Raw genomic sequence first — 23,875 nt, forward strand, 5'->3', positions numbered from 1 at the left:
GTTTTAATAAACAACGAGCAAATCGCCAAACATTTAATTCATGTTAAATTCCTGACAAACTTTTTTTCACACCTGTAAGCCAAAACGCTTTTTCTATGGCTACGTGCTTAAACACTCTGCCTGCATAACATGCTAAATCGTTTAGAATGGCCGCGGTCTTTAACTTGTTCCTAATATAATTTAAAACCTGTAATATATTAACATTCCAACACCCTGTAACAACATAAACAAAAAACCAGAACGTTACGGAATTTCTTAAATTCTAGTTCTGGGTTCGGCTTTTTATTCCCGTAGTGGGCGACAGACTGCAAACTTATAACTGGGGTGTTGTAGAATCAGACTTTTATCAAAGAACTGCTTTAGTACACGCTATGTTTTGCTATCATACTTAAAATAATATACAGATACTTGCACAGATTGGCACAGTATCATGAAAAATCAAGAGTGTGCGCATTTTGTTATTTCGGCAAATTAACGCGTTTGAAACTTTGTACATATGATTTATTTTGATTGAAATAAAATCTGGCAAGGAGCATAGAAAATTAATACATATACACAAAACAAAAATTATTATGTAGCACTCGTTTTTCTTTCTTTTAATTCCATTTCTTGTCTCAGCTTGTGGCATCTTTCCGAAAGTCGTGAACGGCTAGAAAATCTGTAACATTAAAGATGTATATAATGTATTGTATTGTTATACCAGAGTATAAATTTGCGACAAACTGTAGCGTTTTAAATACATAGACGTCATTGCAGGCTCCTATATAGAGCCATATTAAAACTGATATTGTGGCTAAACGGTATAATTTTTCATGTCGTATTTACTTGACTTTATGCTACCATAGAAGGACTGCATAAATTATAATGAGCCTTTTACCTGCTTGTTTTAGTAGATTGTAAACCAATGGTACCAAACTTTCGGTCTTTCCAGCGTTCCTATTACGAAACATTGATCAAACAAGGAAAGAATAAATACATGGAAAAAATAGTATGGGTTAAATAGGTTATGCGAGCTAGTGTGCGGGAAGTGAAACAGACAGAACATGGAAACAAACAATTAGAGTTTGTTAATATTTTTACCTCCCGCCTTAATGCTGGCGCACCTTATAGAATCTAATTAATCAAAGGTTGTTCTAATAACGGTAAAAGATACATGCATGCTTGCTTGCATTTTAACGAAAGGTTATGGGTTCGAGAATCGTCTCTACTACCATTGCGGGCGTATGTGTTCTTGGTTAAGATTAATTGTCAGCGATATACATAACAAATGAAATACTCCACTCAAGCTAATCCGCACAAAGTTACATATATATATGGTAACTTGTAAGTGGGCACGATCGAGGTGTATAAAACAGAACACCCGTGCGAAAACAACTGTCGTTGCCCCAGCAGTCAAGCGAGGGTAAAACAATCTATTTTATTCATTGATTGCATTAGAAATCAAACCCCACCTGATGAAATTTGGTCGCACAAGATGTAGAAGCACAGCACAGGAACACGTAGAGGAAACTGTCCCTGAACCTTTTGTTCATGAAGCAATATACGATCGGGTTAACGCAGGTGGATATGTAAGACAGCAACTGGAAACAATAAATCTTCAATTGAAATATTATTACATAAATATATACGATAACAATTGTCTTCGTATATGCTATAGCTATACAATTATTACAAATAAATACAGACAGAACAATTGTCAAAAATCGAGACAAAAATCTATATACGGGCGATATAATATGGTCTATGAAAATAAAAACCACTGTAGGCTATAACTCAATCGGTATAGGGGTAGCCTATATGCTGTGCACAGGAACAGAGGTAAGGTATTTACATGTATAATGGGCAGATCGCTATATAGCCTAAATTTCAGGTCCCATATGGCATGCCTCACTGTTCGACCTCATCTATATAAATCATATTAGAATATTTACATGAACGATATGAATGCTTCCCTCCAAAGCAAACATTGCTCTCTTGGGTTCAAATGCTCTCCATGCATTTATAACGTATAAAGGTGTCCAGCAGACAAAATAAAGAACCTACACAAAAGGGAAGGTAAAGGAATTTTTTTTGGAATAGTAGGGTGGATGAAGATGTGACACCTCTTCATTCTATTTTCTCGTCCCATTTGGTAGAATACAAAGAACATTCAAAGAATTATAAAATCGCATCCTCACGACTTCTATGGACCGTTGTTAATTGTTTAAAACAAGGTCGGGATATTTGGACATTATGTGCTAAAGGTGTCCCATCTTTCCCCACATCCTAGTATATATAATGTGAACACAGACTGTAGCTATATACGACCGCTATACAGCTCTTTAGGCTTAAGGATAATATGAACCTATTTTAAACGTATGGTTTGACGATTCTTACCACAATGACAATAAACATCTGGATGACCCTTTTCTTTGCTTTCCATCGAGCCAATGCACGATTCGCACGTTCGTTCTGTTCTCGTTTTGACCGTAAGAGAAATGGTGAAGTGTTGCATTCGCTGCTCTTTACAAGCATTGTAACTGCGGAAGGCTGCAGAAACTGAAGTAAATATGAAACTTTAAACTGAGCAAATATGAAATAAATATGAAGCCCGTTATACAAATACCTACGGAATAATATTGTATCTCAGTGGGTTGTCTAAATTTTTAGCCACATAATCTAAAAAAGAAAGACATCTCCCCAAATAACTACTTATAAAGCTACGTAGCCTACAACTCGTAAGCGGCCGCGAGGTGTATGAAACAGAACACACGTGTTGTAACGGCCGTCCCTACCCGCCACGCGGGAGCAAATACGTTACATTCATTCATTCACCTCTCCGTTGACTCTAGCAATCGCAGGGCTATTAACCGTCGAAGGGGAGCCCATAACTTTACTGTCGCATGGTAGCCGTGGTGACGAGACGCAAATGCCGTCTCCATTGCTTGTACAAGCAGCAGGTACGTAGTCGGAACTCGACCCAAGTCTTCCCCCTGTGATGTGAAAAATATCACTGTTGTATAGTTAGGATGGGGGGAAACGGGATTCTTTATTCTGTTGTATCGTCCCTTTAGTAGTAAACAACGAACATTTAAGGAATTATAAAACTGTATACGACTCCCATAGACCGTTGTTAATTGTTTAAAACACGATCAGGATATTTGAATATTATGGGTTAAAGGTTTTCCATCTACCCCCACACTACTATGTCATAATATAATAATCAGTATTATGAAATGTACGTTACTGTCCTTGCTTCTAAACCGAAGTTGGTTTATATTGACGATTTAACTGAATAAATGTCCGGCGCCGTGGCATAGTGGTTAGCGCGCCTGCCTGTAACAAGAGGTAATGGGTTCAAGGATCGACGCTGCTACCATTGTGGGCGTATGTGTCCTTGGGCAAACCACTTTACCAATGAAATTTGCTATGTAAATATAATCTTAAATCACCCACAAAGTAACATACATGGTATTAATGGTATACGTTCAAATGTATGTAGAACTGAACAGTCTCCAATTTGTAGTTAGATTGCTCAGGAAATAGATTTAAAATCATTCAGTCTACAAGCGAAATTTATCTATTTATAAAACCTGACCAACAAATTGCCGTTTTATTGCATGGTACGAGGGGGCGAGTGGTTGATCTATTGTAATTAAATCCCGAAGAGGCGCAAGGTATTAGCCGGCCCAGCAGTTGAGAGGGCTTGTAAGTATCAGCGATTAGAACACAATGGCATCTTGCTCGCCTAATCTCAAGCGTTTGCGCTTTTCAAGCGGCGGTATCGATCGCCGACCACCGAATGAAGCTTTCCACGCTTAAGTTGCTTAAAATCGACCCCATTTTAAAAGCAGGCATTCAAGAAAATCTGGGCTTCGCAATTTGTTGGCGTTGTTAAACCGCACATCTTGACAGGTATGACGTAAAACTGTCATCTGCCAAGCGAGATCTATTCAAAAATGATGCTTTGTGTCGTAATAATAAACTGTATATAGTGGGGGGGGGGGAAGATGGGCACTTATAGCACATAATATCCAAATATCCTGATTGTGTTTTAAACAATTAACAACGGTCTATTGGAGCTGTTAGGATACGGTTTTATAATTTTTTGAATGGTCTTTCTTTACTATCAAATGGGCCGAGGAAACAGAATGAAAAAGTGTCCCGTCTTCTCCTATCCTACTATACAATGACTTTTAATTCTTTTCATTAACAATTGGAATAAGTATTTATCTTAACCTGAAAACGTAAAAACAACTAATATTAAAACTGTAGTTTTTGTGGATTTTAAACTGCACTGCATATACCCTGCAACGGTAGCGGCAGTAGAAAATCAGCAACCAAATGTACAATTTGAAAGCGGGCACGAGTTGTATGAAACAAAACACCCGTGTTACAATTCCTGTCGTTGCCCTGTCACGCGAGGAAAAATAGGTGTCGTTCCTACATTCATTTTTTTACCTGCTGTGTTCCGGAAACTTGAATCCAGTTTAAACCGGTTCAAGATATCCCAGCATATCTTTGTGTACGTCATAATCATAACGACCCCGGGGATGCAAAACATGGACGCCAGAAGAAAAAGATACCTAAAGTATGAAGTAGAGGGGATTTATTCTTAGTGCGTATATCTGCACATACTATAATCGACTTTGCTTATAGCATTTCCAGACCATGCAGTAGGGTGGGGGAGATAGGACACCTTTTTATTCTATTTTCTCCTTCTCTTTGAGAGTAAACAATGAACATTCAAAGAATTATGAAACCATATCCTCACGACTCCCATAAACCGTTGCTAATTCTTTGAAACACGATCATGATATTTGGATATTAAGTACCAAAGGTGTCCTATATTACCCCGCAGTACAATAGGTTGTAACTTGTAAGCGTGCACGGAACACCCGTGTAAAAACGCCTATCTTTGCCCCGTAGTGCGAGTATAAATAAGTTGCATACATTGATATATTGCTTAATACAACGTAATCTCTTTCTCGTAATATCCAAACTTACCATGCTTGGTTGGTAATACGGTTTGGAAAAGTCATTCTGCAAGCAGGCGAGCATCGACCGATCTTCACTATTGGGATGTTGCTTAGATTACTAAAGACAAGTGTTGGAGAAACAAGGATGAAACTAGAAATCCAAATCCCACAAATAACCTGGAAACGTAAAATAAACTTATTATCATAATATAGTAGGGTGGGGAAAGATGGGACATCTTTTCGTTCCATTTTCTCGTCCAATTTGGTAGTAAACAAAGAACATCCAAAGAAATGTAAAGCCGTGTCCCTTATAACGGCCCCTATATACCGTTGTTAATTGTTTAACACACGATCAGGATATTTGGATAATGTTCTAAAGTGTCCCGTCTTCCCCCACTCTACTGTATAATATTCAAATACCCTGATCGTGTTTTAAACAATTAACAACAGTCTAAGTGAGTCATGAAGATGCGGTTGTAACGGTTCGATTTTTTACCCAGTAATACTCGCTTAAGACTATAACGAGATAATTTTATGAAAGACGGGATTTGGATATCTAAACATGTTTCTGGTTTGTATCATGAATTATGGAAAAATTTAAACATTTTGGTTTGTAAGTCGGTTTAATCTGACAATATGGTATTACTTTAACATACATAATTCAAAAGTACGGGAACCGCTCAAGTTGTGTGTTTGAAGCATGGCGCCCTCTATAGAGGCTTATAGAGGGCGCCATGGATTGAAGTAATTTGTGGAGATTTTACCTTGATAGCATGCTTTCTAGTCTGCCAGACACGGGATTTCAAGGGATGGCAGATTGAACTGTATCTTTCCAAAGAGAGGGCGAGAAGTGTGAATGTAGATACGGACACGGAAGCCGCTGTAACAAAACGGGGAAGATTTAAATATAACTTTCATGAAAATACGTTTTGTCGTATATAGAAATAAAAAAATGGTTTAAAAAGTTTATGAGTTGGTTTAAATAGTTTTTTGTATAGTTCGTTGAATTTGATTTTTGTCGTTTACGCATTCCGTAGTAGCGCTTAATCCTGAATGTTATTTCGTTACAAGAATTGTCCAACTTCACATGAGTACTGGATCAAGTCCGGATTCAGGTTATTTATCGCAGTTACTTCAATTCGGCTTACCCATAAAATAGGGGATTGCTTTGCACAATATTTCACCAAAGATGAAACGTTTAAGAATCTGCCCAACCAGCGAAACGGGCATGCAGCAGACGGCGAGTAGCAGGTCACTCACTGCCAAACTGAGCAAAAAGCAGTTTGTGACAGTGCGCATGCGCGGGTTGAGAGCTAGAGTCACAACTACCAGTATGTTGCCCACCATTGCCATACAGAACACGATCATGTACAAACAAATGCTTGCGACTTCTTTGTCTGAAATTAAAGTACAGGAGTTTGGTTATGGGTTTAGTAGCCACGCTTCTTTTTATTCGTCATGGTGTGCGTATATGTTTTTTTTTCCGTACACGGCGTGTGGTTGTCGTTTTACCGCTTACTTCTTTTTCTTCGCCAATCGTCGATTAAATTAATCGGATTTTCGTTACTGTATTCCAAGACATAACAAGAAATGTTTTGTGTTATATATTACACGCCAATACTTTATAATGTAACGTTTTTTCTGTTTGTAAAATTTCATTCTTTTCGTCGCCTTTTGTATGCGGCCTAATCAGGACTAGAATTCTAAATCCAGAGCTTTTGGGACTTTAGCTCTGCTTTTCGAAATTGGTCTTTCTGTCATTCTCCGTATAATAACAGCTTATACGAAATCCATGCGGTAGTGCGTAACATCTGTAGGATTTGTGACTAAGACCCTAAATCTCAAAACACGACAACAAAAGTTTGCCTCTTCAAAAATCGACTTCAACCTTTGCAAAAATTTAAAGAGGTATATATAGAGGTAAAAGCTAAGGGTGTGCTTTCGTTTGTATTGTTGTTGTTTTTGCAGCGATGCTAAAATAATTGGAAAACTTAATAACCAGCAATTTGTATGTCAAATCTAAACATCGGAATGTTCTTTATTTGCATTTTTTTACATTTTTTATTCTGGCAAGCTATACTTAGATAAGAAAACAATCAGGTTTTAATTGTTTACCAGTCTACATATCTATATACGATACAAGCTAATCAAAAGTACGGTTCGTGTTTTTGTAGAAACATTTATTTTCCAATCACATCTTTAGTTGTTAAACCAACTAAAACTTACTGTTAGTTTGTTGGGTTTAACAGCTGCAATTTTAATTTTAACTTTTTGTTAACCCTGAGCGTGTGTTAAAGACTCTCCGCGTTTATCATTAATTCACTTTCTTTCGTTGCTTTAATAACTTTGATATTCGCTCTATCGTATTATTGATGGCTTAGAATAAAAATTAGAGTATACTTATATGTATTTTTAATTTCAGGCACACAAAGCGAAAAAGGCAAATGTTTGGATATAGTTCGCATGAAAATTAAAAAACTTTTAATCAAGGAATAAAATATTCTTCATTAAAAACAAATCGACCTACTTCCGTGAAGGTAAATCAATTTAGAACAGTTTAATGCAACTCAAGCATAGCTGTCGATCAATTTAACGACGGAAATTTGGGTCGTCGCAATCACATAAAAGCGAAACAAATTTAAATACTTGCCGCACACCGTTGTATAAACAACAATACGAAGTAAATAATAATAAAATTTAGTGGCTTATCTGGTATTAAAACGTAGTATATTTTCGTCCGCTAAAAACTAAAACCCTTAATATATGTGCATTATCGTATTTACCTGTAAGTTGCGAGAAGTTGCTTTCATAAGAAATTGTCGAGTTATGAAAGATTTTGAAACTTCCTCTCATTTCCACCAATGTTGTTCCATAACAGGTGAATCTTGCATGCGTGGTGGAAGGAGCAGACGTAACGTTTATCTCACTCTCCATCATAGCATATATAAAGCTAAATACATACAATTATACAACAAACGAATTTTTAAATGTCTGGTCACTATAAAATCTTCCTGCTTGCAAAAACAACAAAATTATTTCTCAAAATTTCATTATATAACATAATTGTTATTATTTCTTCGAATACACAATAAAAAGATCGTTGTTTAAAACAAATAAGAGGAATTAACAGCAAAACGACGGGCGTAAAACATGCTACGGGTGAAATAACTTTAGAAAAACTGTCAAATAAAAGCATGCAGCTAAACCCACTTTTCAAACGTTTATACACTTTCTATAGTTTTAAACAAAACATGCAAACTTCTGAAACTTATAAAAACTTCCATACTTCAACTTTGAACTGTTTAACAATATATAATTTTGGAATCCATCTGCTGATATATACATTGAACAGAGTCACGACCTATACAGCATCGTAGCGCGTGGACTGACCGTGTAAATTGCTTTCAGAATAATCCGCACAGCGCATGTCTATCTCGAGAACAAATCAAAATAAATCCGCCCGCAATTTAGGTGTCGCCTCAAGAGAACAAACGCCTTCTGGTCTCAATTATGTTCGTCTTGTAAGTTTCTGCCTTTTTCTCTCATTTTTTCTGCGCGTGCCTACACAAATATAAAGTCTTAGGCAAAATGTATGGTAGGGTGGGGTAAGATGGGACACCTATATCACATATTGTCTGAACATTCTGATCGTGTTTTAAACAATTACCAATGGCCTATGGGAGTCGTGAGACTGTATTTGTTTAAATGTTCTTTATTTACTACCAAATCCGACGAGAAAATAAAATGAAAAAGTGTCCCATCTTCCCCCACCTTATTATATAGTAAAAATCATAGTCTGTCGATCGGCATCTCATATATATCAATAAATAATTAATTATCACTATATTCTATCATGTACATATAACATATAGAATACTTGGTATCGTGATAAAAGTCTACAGCAGTCTGCGTGCTTTTTGCATGCGATTTTATCTAAAGGAAGACAACACCGGGCGTAATCAACATCATAATTATCTACGTCCGTCACTTCTAAGCAGTGGCCATGACGTACATCGTTCCCAAGGGCAAGCAATTTACATTAAACGACTGTGGTTTAATTTGGTTAAGTTTTGATTAAGAGACCGGTCGTACAGAAATAGGTGTCCTAACTCACTTTATAATGACAGCTTAACTTAAACCAGAATGTCATTTAAGGTCCTACAAGTACAAAACGTTTTGTAATTATTCATTTATTTCGAGAGTATTGTACAGAATGAAAAGAAGAGAAAGAATAATCTATATAGTGATTGTTTAATCTAAAACAAAGCAGATAAACTAGAACCGAAAAAAGGCAGAAAAACGAAAAAAAGATAAAATGAATCAACCATGGTTTAAAGTCATTAGCACTTTAACAGTTGACGGATTTTCGTCGCTGTTTTAGTTTTACTAGCGAAGCCTGGATACTGGTGACGTCATTATCGTCATCGGTTGATTCTTTACGTCTGTTTTCTCGAATTGGGGGAAGCGATAAACGTCTGCTGCTAGCTTTGTGCCTGACAATCACAACGTAAATTATGAAAGTAGTTTTTTTCCAAATAGACGAATAAAAAAATGAATGTATAACTCGTTTATCCTCGCATGACGGGGCAACGACACTCGTCATAACACGTGTGTTCATACACCTCGTGCCCGCTTACGAGTTACCATGTATGTTACTTTGTGGTAATTATGTTTTGTTATTATATTTCTTATAAACACAGATAACCTACGTATAAGCAAACGCTATGACTTTAAATGCCCATTAGTTTAATATAAACTTACTTTTTACTGTCACGGCCTTTCTTTTTCCCCACCAACAAAACCCCTACGTCATCGTCGTCTGACGAAATATCATCAGAGTCGATGCTGTGGCGCCGTCTACCGGTAGGCCGCGGTATCTGGGGCGGTTTCTTTCTTGAGAGAACTCTTGCGGCGTTTGTTGTCCACGGGTGAACTGTACGAACAGGTACGGGGTTTCCCTCACAAGCTGGACTTACAGAACTTACAATCAACCTAAAGATTAACACGAAATTGGTTATCCCCCCGTTTAAATCAAAAAATTATATGTGCTATAAATAGTGCGCTGGCGAGCCCAGAGGTTACGGGGTCGAGGCTTGATGCTGCTGGCATTGTAGGCGTTTCAGGCAAGATCTGTGGACTCTTCTCAAAACAGTTACCCACATAGTTACATACTTGGTAACTCGTATAAACGGGCACGAGGGGTATGAATAGAAACACGCGACTGCTGTTGCCCCACCGTGTGAGGATATATAACTTACATTCATTCATTAATGCGGTGCTGACTATAATCCTTTTAATTTTAAACTTCTTGATATTTTTAAAAACCCTAAGCCTACATCACAACACGTCGTATAAGCAACAGCATGGGGCAATGGAATCCTCTATGCCTGTGTTTCTAGATAAACAAAAAACTCTGATGTTAAAATCGACCCCCACCACCTCTGGGATGTTTCCTCCAGTTTCTTCTTCTTGTAATCCACAGGAGCAAACGACATCTTCCTCGGAGGTTGTATGAGCATCTTTATGTGACGGTTTTCCTCTTTTTTCATCTTAACTCCCATCTGCATATAAAACGATGTATTTACCATTTATTAAAACGATTAAATCTACAATTTTATCAACTCAATACAGCAAACGCTTCTGTTAAACCAATATTATTGGCAATATAGTTCTGCGAACTTTAGGTTTTATTACAAGACCAAAAACAATCCAAGAAATAATCATACGAAAAGTTACATATTTGTTACTCGTAAGCACTGGGTACATTCAAATTTGCGCGCTTTGCATATTCTATTTGCAACTTACGTTTGTAATGCCGGTTGAAGACTTAAGTCGTTGTAAAAAGTTTAACGTCGCTTGTCCATCGATCTTAAGTTTTTCCAGCTTTTTCTCGACATCATGCGACATCGACAGTAAATTTTCGCTCAATCTTTTCTCGTTAGTCCTGTTTAGTTCTCTGGCTTTTGCCAAAGCCGAGCTTTCTTTTAATTGGCATCCTTCTGACATTGCAATTCTTCGGCAACTAATGCGTGGTAAAACTGACTATCAAAGCCACTTTATCAGTGCAGACTACATCGGAGTCTTGGATCCGGCGAACTATTAAATGATTTAGTTCTGAGTGTATTTGCTGCAAGCAATGTACTTGAGCATTCCAATTACCACTTAGCGCAGCGCTTTGTGCTTCTGGCGTAGGAGGAGCCTCGCCTGAACAAGCCTAAGCCTCTAGTTAAAATGGAACCGTACTGGGTCGTGGGTCAGTCAAGTGTAGACTCTATTGTTTAATCCTGGCGGTAATGAGCGAAAGGTTCCGGGTTGAAATAGAAGTACATAGTCAGCCAACTTGGAGCCGTGACAAGTGGGTACTCACAACGAAAGTGATTTGTTTGTCTCGTGTCAAAGCTTTGTGATAAATCCTGGGAACCGCACAACTAAATTCTATTGTTATTTATTCAAAGCTTATTTACAGGCAAAAACTGTTGCGGACAGTCACATAGTAGGGTGGGGAAGATGGGACACTTTTCATGCTGTTTTCTCGTCCCATTTGGTAATAAACAAAGAACATTTAAATAATTATAAAACTATATCCCCACGACTCCCATACACCGTTGTTAATTGTTTAAAACGCGATCAGGGTGTTTATGTATTATTTGCCAAAGGTGTCCCATCTTTCCCCACTCTTACTAACTAATTCTAAAATTCTAAAAAAAATCTTTACTGGCATTTCATTACAGTGCAAAGGTTTTGACTTCTCGTCTTCATCAGGTTAAAAAAATGATGATGTTACTGAATCAATTGCCAAAACTGCTGAATTGGGATTTAGGAATTTATTTTACGATAAAACTACTTTGCTTTTGCCGTTATAATATATCAAAAAGCAGAAAACTTATTTACACTTTTAGAATTTTAAAATTCATTTAAAACACTAGTAAAATATAAAAATTGTAGTTAACACATTATAAAAAATGTTTTTTTAAATTACATTGGTTGAACCCATTAGACTACGGTTAACACTTCGTTTTCTGGCCACGCGAGAATAAACAAGTTACAATCAATTATCCAAATAACTAAACTTGTTTAACAATAAAAATGTCATCAATAACCGTATTTTCATAACTATGTAAGCATCAAAGGCAAGTGATGTGTTCGATTCTTCCGTCTTCCTCCTCTGATCTAAAGCTCGCAGCTCGTTGCGAATCGTAAAAGAATCTTCTGGCGTGGAGATGAGGGCGCTGCTGAAATGCTTCTCTTTTAGATTTTCCAGTTTTTGCATTTTTGCTCTTTTGAGGAAGACTGTTGGAAATCTTCTTCGAAGGAGGGAAGATGGTGAGAAGAACTGGGATGAAAAAGAAAAAATGGAGGGAGGATATCAGGATGAGAAGTAGAAGAGCGAAGAGTGGATTGTGAAACGAATATGAAGGATCAAATGCTAGGATAATGGAGTAAACAAGTAACGTGGCCAGACAGAAGACACCATGAGATGAAGTTTCTTTTAAATTGATTCGTGCGCATTTTGAACGGCCAACATTTTTTCCTTCTGTGAGAAAGATTTCAGAAGAAACTAAATTAATTTTTGAATAAATCAAAATAAGTTAATTTTTATGGTATATATATAAATGGATTTTTAAATTTTTAACCTTTGCCAAAAAAATCCTATTTTACATTATGCCTGGTGGAAGCACAAAAATTAAATAAGTTTATAAGGTTTATAAAACTTTAATTTCATTTCAATATTTCTAAAAAAAATTAGGGAATTAATAAAAATTTGCTGACCTGCAAAAGTTTTAAAAAGACTGAAAGTTAGAACTGATGAGAAAGGCAGAACGAACAAAATACATGGAAATATAAAAGAGTCGAGTTCAATGCTGTAGAAACTAAGGAGACCACACAATCCAAAGCAAATTGATAAACTTGTGAAAATAAGCCATATTATAGAGACGTACATCTTCAGCAGAACCATGCAGATACAAATTGCAACTGTGGAAAAAAAATTTAAATTGTATTTAACGGCAATTGCTTCAACTCAGTGGGCACTAATGGGTTGTCCAAATTATAAGCCATACAAAAATAATACTCCAAAAAAACTTTCACCCACAAAGTTACATTCATTCATTCATGTACATTCCTGTGTGCAGGCAATTAATGAAATACTACTTACCCAAAACAAGAGCAAACACAGATTCTGTTGGTTTGGTAAAGTTAGTTAAATTGCTTGACCAGCGAAATTCAGGAGCATAAAAATAAATCTGAGAAAATTTATCCAAATTTACATTTTCTTGATATTTTTTAAGTTTTCTATAAATTCCTTTTTTGTTTCGTGAAATTTTAAATTTCGTGTTTGGTAAATCCACCTAGAAATAAAAACATTACAATTTTAATATTTTTCAGTAAATCTGAATGTTTTTTTGTTTAATTTTGTTCATATGATTGAATAAACGTTACTTATTTATTGTCATGTGGTGGGAACATTTCAAAAGTAATAACAGTAATGTTTTTTTGAACACATTTTGTAAGTCACTGTGAAAATAACTTTGTGAGAGAACTTTTCGTAAAAAACAGAACATTCGTGATTTGATTGTCGTTTTCTGGCCCCATGAGGATAAAACAAGTTACATTCTGAACAAATTCTATACAAAAAGCTGCAAAATTTCTCACCTAAAAATAAAACTCTTTTTCGTGGAATCGTTTCTCGAAAATAAGATATCCACGCCAAGTCTTTCTCTGTATCGTTCACTCATTGTGTAATTTGCCCATAGAGATGTCCAGTCGTCAATGATAATTGGAACCTCTGGTTCGTTGAGTCCTGGTACAGCATAACTTGATGGATCAATAAATAACTCAGGTCCTCTCATTCGACTTTGATGCGAACCATAAGCTTGATTTTCTTCTTCTTTTATCTTCTCAGAAAAACTAAAAAAATAGATAATTTTCAAACAATTAAAGAAAATAAAAAATACAGATATTCAGCAACATTCACACATAATAAGTAAAAATGTTCTTTACATACATAGGCAAGACACTTAACGGCAATTTTTTTAACCCATTGGTCACTTATGGGTTGTCCAAATTGTCAGCAATACATAAAAAAGAATCAACCACATAGTTACATATGTGGTAACCGGGCATAAGGTGTATGAAACAGAACACCCATGTTACAACGACTGACATTACCCTGCTACATGAGAGACAATAAACCAATTGAAAGTACAACATTAATAGCTGAATGATTGTAACTTGTTAACCTTGCATGGGAGGTAACAATAGTCGTTATAACATGGGATTTTGTTTCATACAACCTGTGTCAGCTTACAAGTTACCACGTATGTAACTTATTTATCCTCGTATGACAGGGGTTATAACCTGGATGTTCTGTTTTATACATAAACCTGAAGTGCATGAAAGTTGCCCCGCCATGTAAGGATAAATAGGTGCCTTTCCTATTAAAATACATAACCCTAAAAAATCTAGTTTAATTTCTAGTAGACAATCGTTATAACACAGGTGTTCTGTTAAACTGTTTCATACACTTTGTGCCGCTTACGAGTAACCACGTATTTATATTTTCTTTACATACATCACCTTAATAAATCCAGGAACCAATTATCAGAGCTAGCTTCATCAATGACATCAGTTTCAACTATCTGGTTGTGGATCTGATGGAGATGATTACTCACATCCTCGTCCCAGGGATCACCATTCACCCTCCCCATCACCACAAAGCGAGGAGTAAAAGGTTCAAAATCTTCATCAACTTTTTGCAAACATTTCAAGTCAATGCTCTTCTATTTATTGTAAAAAAAATTTCAATGTAAAGTTGTTTTTATAGTAAAGTTTAAAATCTTTTTTTTTTCTTTTTATCTTTTTTAACTTTTTTTATAAAGTTTAAGTTTTTTCAAGGTAAACGATTTTTAATGTGAAGTATTTTTGTTGCAAATTTTCTTTAATGCAAAGTTTATGAGTTTATTTTTTTAAAAAGTCTTTTTACTATTTATTATAAGATTATTGTAATTTTTTTTGGTTATAACACAGGTGTACCATTTCATACACTTTGTGACCGCTATGTGTTACCACTTAAATACGTAGGCGAACAATGAATTTTTGAACACCCTGTACTTACCATAGGCAGAAGTTTAAATGGAGACATGCCTTCTGAAAAGTGAATGCAACCAACATAACAGAAAGATAGATAAGTGAGATAAAATAAAACGGTCAATGGTCGCATGTACGTCGATACAACTCCATTAAAATAAGACTCCAACCACGATCTGAACATTTTTTTACATTTCTGAAAACAACACCGTTCAAATAATGGAAATAAATGAATGCAACTTGCTTTATTTGCGTGGGCGGGACAGCGACAGTCGTTATAACACAGATGTTTTGTTAAGCTATTTCACCCACATCGTTCCCGCTTATAAGTTACTGAGTAAGTAACTTTGTAAGTGATTTTTTTATCACAGCAAAAAATACACAAATGTCGAAAATGATAGCAGTATTGAGCATTGAACCCGGTTTTGGTTTAAACCGCCGAGCCCTGCACCAGTCGAATAATATAACTGCTGTACTTTGACTTTCAACATAGGGTAAGAAATCTCCAATAAAATACATAAGTAGAAAAGTAACTTCCGTTTTGTAAACTTATGGAATACATATTTGAATTTTGTTTTGATAAAAGTTTTTGTTGTTACACACGTCATGCAACACACACGCTGAAGTTAGTATTAAACAAAAAGCAGTTACTTTGGTTTTTGAAGTTCGCTCTCTTGTTATTTTTGGCCTGCCATGATGTCTTCTGCAATAAAGTTTAAGGCCATGTTTGTACATAGTAAGTTCTACATTATGGTAAAAAATAATATAATTGTAATCCTAACCCTAAATCAAATAATTTATTTAATGACCATTGGGTTGGAGCAACATTTATGCCCACATTGATAGCAACATTCAGCTTTGAACCCGGTATCATCTGATTACATAGCGTTACAACCATCGTTTCAACTGTAAACATTTTTCACACCAAATATGTTGGGTTTACATATAGTACGTGAGGGGAGATGGGACACCTTTAGCACATAACATCCAAATATCCTGATCGTGTTTTAAACAACTAACAACGATCTATTGGAGTCGTCGTAAGGATATTTTTTTATAATTCTTTGAAAGTTCCGTGTTTAGTACCAAATGGGACGAGAAAATAGAATGAAAAAGTATCCCATCAACCCCCACCATACTGTATATTATAGGGACACTTATAAGTTACTGAGTGCGCAACTTAATTAGAAATGGTGACTGAAACAAGTAGGCAGAACATATATATATATATGATACTATTTCCATCTCAAACATTCCAAATTAAAAGTTCAAACTGTTTTGATTTAAAAAAAATAAAAATAAATCCAATCTGGGGTAGCACTCTCACGGATCAACTAAACCAGTCGCCGCCTAAACGTCGACCGTCTAACTTCTATAATAAGTAACGCACAGAAACTTAGTCGGCCGACTAAAAAACGTGGTAACAAATAGTAACCACAACCCACTAACTTTAGTCGGTAGCCGGGAATACCATCCCTGTTGAACCATCTTGATTGAAATAGTAATTTAAACAAAACACCACCTGATAGATTGATGCCCGTGAGAAGAACCATCGCTTGGAAATTCCATCATCCCATATTTCATGTTCGATATTCTACGTGCACGGATCGATTCAACTCCTTCTCGTATCATAGTTTGATAAACTCGAGCACAAGTTGGAAAGAAAGTTGCGTGGTATGAAAAACTAATCAAAAAACCTGGGAGAAAAAACAGAAACTATTTTTTTATAGAATTTAATATGAATGTTCACCACTGGGTTGAAGTGTATTTAAAAAATACTAACAAAGTTACATGCAGGGGTTAACTTGAAATCTGGCATAAGGTTTAAGAAACACCGGTGTTATACCGACTGTCGTTTTTCCCCATGCGAGGATAAATAAGTAGCATACATGGTAACACGTAAGCGGGCACGAGGTCTATGAAACAGAACACCCCTGTTATAACGACTGTCTTTTTTCCACCGAAGATAAATAAGTTACGTTACACTACCCAACAATAGTAAAACAACTAATTTCAAGAATACCTATGCATAATGTTACAGACATATGGTGTATAGATGATAATACATCAGGGGGTATGCAGGATGCACTGAATGAAACAAGAAACACCACCAGAAAAACAACATTCCAGCTTAGAGTTAGATGGTAAACCTCAGTGAAAATTTTCCTTTCTGTAATAAAACAAATAGTGCCAGTATATTGAACAATCTATTTTGATTATTTTTTAAATTATTTTTTTTTATGTAACAGAGTGATGGTAATTCATAATGATTATAAAACGGGTGCCATATTTCATACACTTTATGCTAATGCCAGTGGTTTATTGAAAAGTTTTACAATATATGGGTTTCACAAATGTAAACCACTGTTTTTATTCTGCTATTGCTACAATAAATGTAACTTCCTTTATCCTCGGATGGCCAGTAAGCAACAGTTGTTAAGAAATACATTGTTCAGTCAAAATAGTCTACCGGCAGAAAATTCTTTACCCAAAAAGAAGTGTTTACAACACATACCTGTTATTTCATCACATTCTTGTTGAGTGTTCAACTTTCTCAAGGATTCGATAAAGTATTTTACAAATCGAGCATGGAATAATGCATGTGAAACTAGAAGAAAAACAACTTAATTAGCAGTACATAGATTAGCAGAAAAGATTAATTAAAACGCAGGCGAAACTAGAGAAAAAAAATCAATTTATATTCTAGCAATTGGCAGAAAATATTTTTTAAATTCATGGGGTGCAAATTTTATTGACGGCTTGCGTTTTATTGATTTACAAATTTGTCACCTGCAATTAGGAGCACGCATTGCACAAAATTGAAGTATGGGTTCCCGTATATTAAGTTATGAATGGAAACTGTGCACACGATTGTCATAAAGAGAGAGCATACACTGCAGATCCCTAAGTAAGCACCACTGAAAAGTTAAAACACGTAAATATACATACACACACACAGTAATGAATACTAAGAATAATATTATAATAAAAAGTATTATTATTGGACTAAAATGGAAACAAATGTTTAGCAATATCTTTTTTTTTAAATCTTTTGATGTAACTTAAAATTTAGGTTTTTAAAATTGAAGAAAGTATATTATATATATATATATATATATATTAATTATAGGCAATTTCATTCAGTGGTAGACCACCAAGACCAAAGCATCTGAAGTACAAGTATATATACTCAGGCATTAAACTTGAACTAATTAAGTTTCCAGGACACACTTCTGGTAATTCTGTGTTAATGTGATTGTTAAAATAAATTTAATGTGATTGTTAAAATATAATTTTTTTATTTTTTACATAATTTATTTAATGTATATAAAATTATATACCATATTTATCCTCGCGTGGCATGGCAACGACAGTCTCTATAACACAAGTGTTCTGTTGCACACACCTCGTGTCCACATACGAGTTATCTCATATGTAACTTTAAGGTAAACTTTTGGTCATTTCTAATTTTTTTAATATGAAAAAATATAAAATGATTGGGTAACAGAACCTTACCAAATAAAATCCCCCAAGGTGGCGGAATAAATGGAGACGAGAAAGAAATTGATGACACAGAAATAAACCACATGTGGGGCTTTTAATTGAACCAAGTCAATCCAGTTATTGTTTATGCTTTCCGATGTCTCAACAAGAACAGTGAAGTGATCACTGACGTATTTTTCCATCTCTTTGAAGAAGAGACCAAGCCACTGAGAACTAGATTAAAACATCAGAAATAACGGGATATCTTTGTGGATACTTATATGTAAAGGCATAGAGTAAGTATATCTACTATAGTCGGGTGGGGAAAGATGGGACGCCTTATCATTTTTTTTTGTCCCATTTGGTAGTAAACAAAGGACATTTAATGAATATAAATCCGTATCCTCAAAACTTATAGACCATTGTTAATTGTGTAAAACACGATCTGGATATTAGAGTATCATGTGCAAAAGGTGTCCCGTCTTCCCCCACAGTACCTACTACACTAATACATGATATGTTACATGTGTTTTGCATCATCCTGGTTCTGTGGTTCTTTCAGCAAATAACTGAGATGTAACGTTCGTGCTGAAGAGGAGTCTTTGTCCAACAAACCAATATTTCGAGAAAGAAAAACTGAAAAACATATGTTTTGTTACTTCTGCTACCAGGCATAATGTAAATTTTTTTAGACGAAACGTTCAAAATAGGCTAGGCTACGTTTTTCATACCAGATAAGCTGTTAAAAATACGAATTCAAATAAAATAATATTCATCAATTTTAAATCTTTTGTTAAAAATCTTTTTTCAAGTCAGATTTTTTTTTAGATCAAATAGATATTGTCTTAATGGTTGCAGATTGTCGCTGCGTTTATTTATTTTCAGTCTCTTGTTTGTTTTGGGGTATTGATTTAGTTAGTAGCACCCTTGCCACATTGCGCTAGCTAACTTTGCGTAAACAGGATGCGGTTTCCTAAAACTTAATTAATACGAAAACGGTGTTGGGAAATTCCCTTTTAATAATCCTATAAAATTTGCTTTAAAAGTTGGCATAAACTTATGTAGTTTGTTAGTTTCGAAATATTTAGTGCAGAATGCACTTTCAAAAATATGCGTTCGCGCAGAGTCCTGCTTTCGTGTCAAAACAAATGTTTTCAAAAACTACAAAATAGCATTTGAGCGAAGTAAATAGAAAAGTTTATTTTAAGATCAATTTTGTACTTGGCCCTATATAGGCCCGTATGGCTTAAGGAATACTTCCTATTGTTGCTTATAGTTGCGTTACCTTCCCTCTTTGAAGCGTTATTTGTTTCCTGATCCCCTGGCTTGATCGAACGCCCTTTTGGATATGTCCAAAGTGGCGACGAAACGCCAGTCTTTTCATCGGTTCTTACGCGGAAAACTAAAGGGCTGTTGTCGGTGTGCCTGGTAAATAATTTATGAGTCTCTGGTCGAATTGACATATTCGAAATCGCAGCTTTATAAATGATAAAAAGTGAATTGATTTTCAATAATTTCATTTGGCTCGATTTCGTTCCGGAAACTTCGATTGTTTATTATTTGTAAGGAAACAATTATCGAGTATATAACACCTCAAACCCGCGCTAACTAACCATTGCAGCATAATTTTTAACAGCGGATCAATCTGGCAAGAAGTTTCGTTTCCGAGACGTCGCTTGTCGTCTTTAATACAAACCGATCTGTGTTTTAAATAAAAATAAATGACTATTCATAAACAAATAATGCCACATTAAAGTCAAAATAAAAAATATTTTTTTGATAATTTCAGCGAAAATAGTATTTACGAGTGCATTAATGAAAGAATGTTAACTTATTTATCCTTGCGTATTTGGGTAATGGTGGTCGTTACAACACTGATGTTCTGTTTCAAACACCTCGTGCCCGCTCACGAGTTACTACATGTGTGTAACTTGTGAATAGTGTTTTGGGGTTTTTAATTATTCTACAATGAAAGAAATATAACTTTATTTACAACTTATAGTAGGGTGGGGAAACATGGGACACTTTTTAACTCTATTTTCTCGTCCCATTTATTAGTAAACATAGAACATTAACAAAAATATAAAACTACATCCTCGCGTCTCACATAGACTATTATTAATTGTTTAAAACACGTTCGAGATATTTCGGTATTATGAGCTAAAGGTGTACCGTTTCCCCCCACCCTACTATATATAAACGAATAGCAAACAAAAAAACTAACCGGTATGACGTTGTTGAATTATCTTTTGGATCCAGCGTGGTAAACGTCATGACGTAATTATGAAGCTTGATGACGTCATCAACCGATTCTCGACTCAAAATATCTCCTTTGTTTTTTGATTCAAGAATTAGGTGGCCAGCGTGTTTGCTTGAACCCAATGCGTTCCAAGTGTCCCCGAACCATTTCTTGAAAGACAAATAAAAGATTGAGATAAGATGGTTTATGTTTTATTTCGGGGAAAGATAGTGGCGTTTTTATTCTCCTTTATCGTATCATTTAATAGTAAACCATTTGTCGAATTATATACCCATATTCGCACCACTAAAAAAACGCTAGTTGTTAGCTGTTAAAACACAGGGAATATTATGTGATAAAAGTATGCTAACGGTATCCATCTTACTTACACTTTATATTCAACATTTTAAAATTTAATATCTTAAAAATCAATAGGATTTACTATAAAGTTCTTCCATCAGATAACGGGGAATATTTTTTGTGCAGGTAATTGCTAACGATCTAGTGCTGTAGGGTAAGGTGGATACCGTTAGCACACAATATAAAAGAGTGGGGGAAGATGGGACACCTATTTATTATATTTTCTTGTCCCATTTAGTAGGAAACAAAGATCAGTCAAAAACGATCAGGATATTTGGATATTATGTGCTAATGATGTTCTATCTTCCCCCACCCTACTATGTATAACGCATATGTTTTAAAATCGTGTTTGAAAAATTAACAGAGCACATTAGAGGCGTAGGATACGAATATATAAATATGTAAGTTTTCTACCAAACGGGACAATAAAAGTGAAAAAAATATGGCCTATCGTACACCGTCTTACTTAATATAAATGTGGACCACGGCCTACTAGAGATAAATAATTGACCTCATTGCTAAATTCGTATGTTTTTCAATGCGTTTTTCCCATTACTGCTACCTTTTTTAAGCAAAATACATGACGTAAAAATTGAAAATAATGGTGTTTGTGACGTACAATAGGCCTTCTAATTTCAAACGTAAAATGTGAATTATCAGGCCGTATCTCTAGTAGGCCGTGGATGGACTACTACAAACCTATATAGCCAGCAGTATGCTGGTTTATACAGCAAACGAAATGCGTAATTTAGGAGTTAACATAATCGTATATAAAACTAACCACCCACAAAGTTACATATTATGTGGGAACTCGTAAAAATGGGACAATGTGCATCTGTGAAACGGTACATCCGTGTTAAAACGACTGTGGTTTTCCGGCCACGCGAGGATAAACAAGTTGCATTCATTCAAACTTACCGTTTCAAAGCCTTGGATCGAATCATATTCATCATCGTGTGGTAAAAACATTCGTTTGACGTTAATTACGTCTTTGGTATCATTAGGTTGTGATGTTACGTGCACAAGTCCAAACGCAATGCTAATTATGCATGGCAGAGCAATGGAAAGAAAGCTATGGTTCATTAACGATTTTGCGCATGCTTCTGAAAACACCTGGAACATATAGAACGTTAATCGAAATTATACACCTTATATAGTAGGGCGGGGGTAGACGGGGCACCATTAGCACATAATATCCAAATATCCTTATTTTGTTTTTTACCAAATAACAACGGTCCATGGGAGTTATAAGGAGACAATTTTATAATTTTTGAAAGTTCTTTGTTTATTACCAAATGGGGGGAGGGAATAGATTTAAAAGATGTCCCATCTTCCCCCACCCTACTATACAATATGTGGTACTGTTATAGTACTTTAGGGCAATGCAGTTTATGTTTTCATTCTCTTTTACCGCCTCATTTAGTATTGTAAACAAGAATAATTAGGGAATTGTATAACCGTATCCTCACGACTCTGAAACAGCGTTGGTAATTGGTAAACACAGGATTAGGAAATTTTGAATATTATGTGCTAACGATATCCATCTTACACCACACTTTTATATTGTTTTATGTTTTAACAACTGTTGTTTTGACCCTATCTTGTCTTTTCGTTTAAAATATTTCTAAATCTTCGCTACTGTAATCAAAGAGACAAATATAAGTTGCTATTGTTATTTAATTACCTTAAATTGTTTTGCGCAAGTACTTTGTATTTTTTCAAGGTGAATTGAACTTTTCCAAGTTCGTTCGTTGTTTTCTTCATCCATTTGCGATTTAATTAGAGTAGAGCATCAACACTTTGGAGTAAACCGAATGAGAATTAAGGAGTTAAAATTTAGTATTACAAAGTACATTGCTATAACCTGAAAAATAGGGCACAACATACAAATATATTGTCGTTTTTGAAACTGGCTGAAACTGCTTTCTATTTATCCGAAACTTGTTGCATCCATTCATGCATTAAGCATTGAATAGAGACCACCAGTACTCGACATTTAACCAATAAACTGTAAGCAACAGAACACTAAGAGCACGCGTTTGACTGCGAGTAAGGTCTCAAGGGTGAACGAGACCAATTTTAGATTACGGTGAGAAAAAGGCTCGAACATCAAGGCAACTTATAAGCGGAACAAACTGTCGAGACAAAACATTGAATTTGGTTTACGCCAATGTGTGTAAGAGGAACGGTGCAACGAAATCTGATTTACTGTCAATCGATCGCTCATTTCTTACTCTATTTATTTAGGGATGAAGGAAACTAAATACAACTAAGTCGCATGCGGTACAAACAACGGACATATGGCGCCTACGTTAATAACTTACGAAATATAATTAGTCTGTAGTCCAAAGTGGTAGGCCTACAATGAACATGCCTAAATTAAAATCACTAAAACTAAAAAAATTGTTCCTTTCTATATTGAGTAAGTCAATTCCAACTCAATAAAATGTAAAGGAAATTTAAACGTTCCGGTCGGCTTACTACAACAAAGGAACGCTGCAATCCCTAACGCCACTTTGCCGCTGGCAACAATTGCGCTTTTTGTAACGCTATTTCTGCATTGTGTAATTAAACGTTTGCGGCACTAAACGCTTATTACCTAATAAATTTTGCTGGCTATTTTCACACGCTACTTATAACACAATATCCAAAATACATATATTACTGCGTAGAAAGATGGGATACTTTTAGCACGTATAGTATCCCATATTGATCGCGTTTTTAACAAATAACAACGCTCTTTTAAGTT

General features: G+C 35.4%; 3 protein-coding genes across 4 annotated transcripts; all 3 read right to left on the minus strand.

The window, feature by feature from the left end:
- Positions 1-445: 445 nt before the first annotated feature.
- Positions 446-8,012, minus strand: cior2 (cholecystokinin receptor-like). Of its 2 annotated transcripts, none has more exons than XM_018814678.2 (11): positions 7,742-8,012; positions 6,107-6,355; positions 5,723-5,838; positions 4,987-5,135; positions 4,441-4,565; positions 2,815-2,972; positions 2,377-2,529; positions 1,932-2,039; positions 1,452-1,580; positions 878-936; positions 446-658 (listed from the first exon to the last, which is right to left on the minus strand). In XM_018814678.2, the coding sequence occupies exons 1-11, from the start codon at positions 7,893-7,895 to the stop codon at positions 571-573; spliced, it is 1,488 nt and encodes a 495-aa protein (XP_018670223.1). In that variant the 5' UTR covers positions 7,896-8,012; the 3' UTR covers positions 446-570.
- A 1,120-nt stretch (positions 8,013-9,132) lies between these two features.
- LOC100178500 lies at positions 9,133-11,145 on the minus strand. Its single transcript, XM_002128915.4, has 4 exons — positions 10,764-11,145; positions 10,398-10,519; positions 9,720-9,950; positions 9,133-9,451 (listed from the first exon to the last, which is right to left on the minus strand). The coding sequence occupies exons 1-4, from the start codon at positions 10,962-10,964 to the stop codon at positions 9,307-9,309; spliced, it is 699 nt and encodes a 232-aa protein (XP_002128951.1). The 5' UTR covers positions 10,965-11,145; the 3' UTR covers positions 9,133-9,306.
- A 624-nt stretch (positions 11,146-11,769) lies between these two features.
- On the minus strand, positions 11,770-23,017 carry LOC100176182 (patched domain-containing protein 1-like). Its single transcript, XM_009862414.3, has 18 exons — positions 22,811-23,017; positions 22,045-22,239; positions 20,752-20,936; positions 20,141-20,227; positions 19,813-19,952; positions 19,052-19,163; positions 18,561-18,761; positions 17,835-17,962; positions 17,560-17,652; positions 17,068-17,214; positions 16,567-16,741; positions 15,696-15,747; positions 15,073-15,240; positions 14,535-14,737; positions 13,611-13,865; positions 13,114-13,306; positions 12,729-12,932; positions 11,770-12,492 (listed from the first exon to the last, which is right to left on the minus strand). Exons 1-16 carry the CDS (start codon positions 22,892-22,894, stop codon positions 13,222-13,224), a joined length of 2,310 nt encoding a protein of 769 aa, XP_009860716.2. The 5' UTR covers positions 22,895-23,017; the 3' UTR covers positions 11,770-12,492; positions 12,729-12,932; positions 13,114-13,221.
- Positions 23,018-23,875: the final 858 nt, after the last annotated feature.

The sequence above is a fragment of the Ciona intestinalis genome, chromosome 14 (genome assembly GCF_000224145.3).
Source record: "Ciona intestinalis chromosome 14, KH, whole genome shotgun sequence".
Taxonomy (NCBI): Eukaryota; Metazoa; Chordata; class Ascidiacea; order Phlebobranchia; family Cionidae; genus Ciona; species Ciona intestinalis.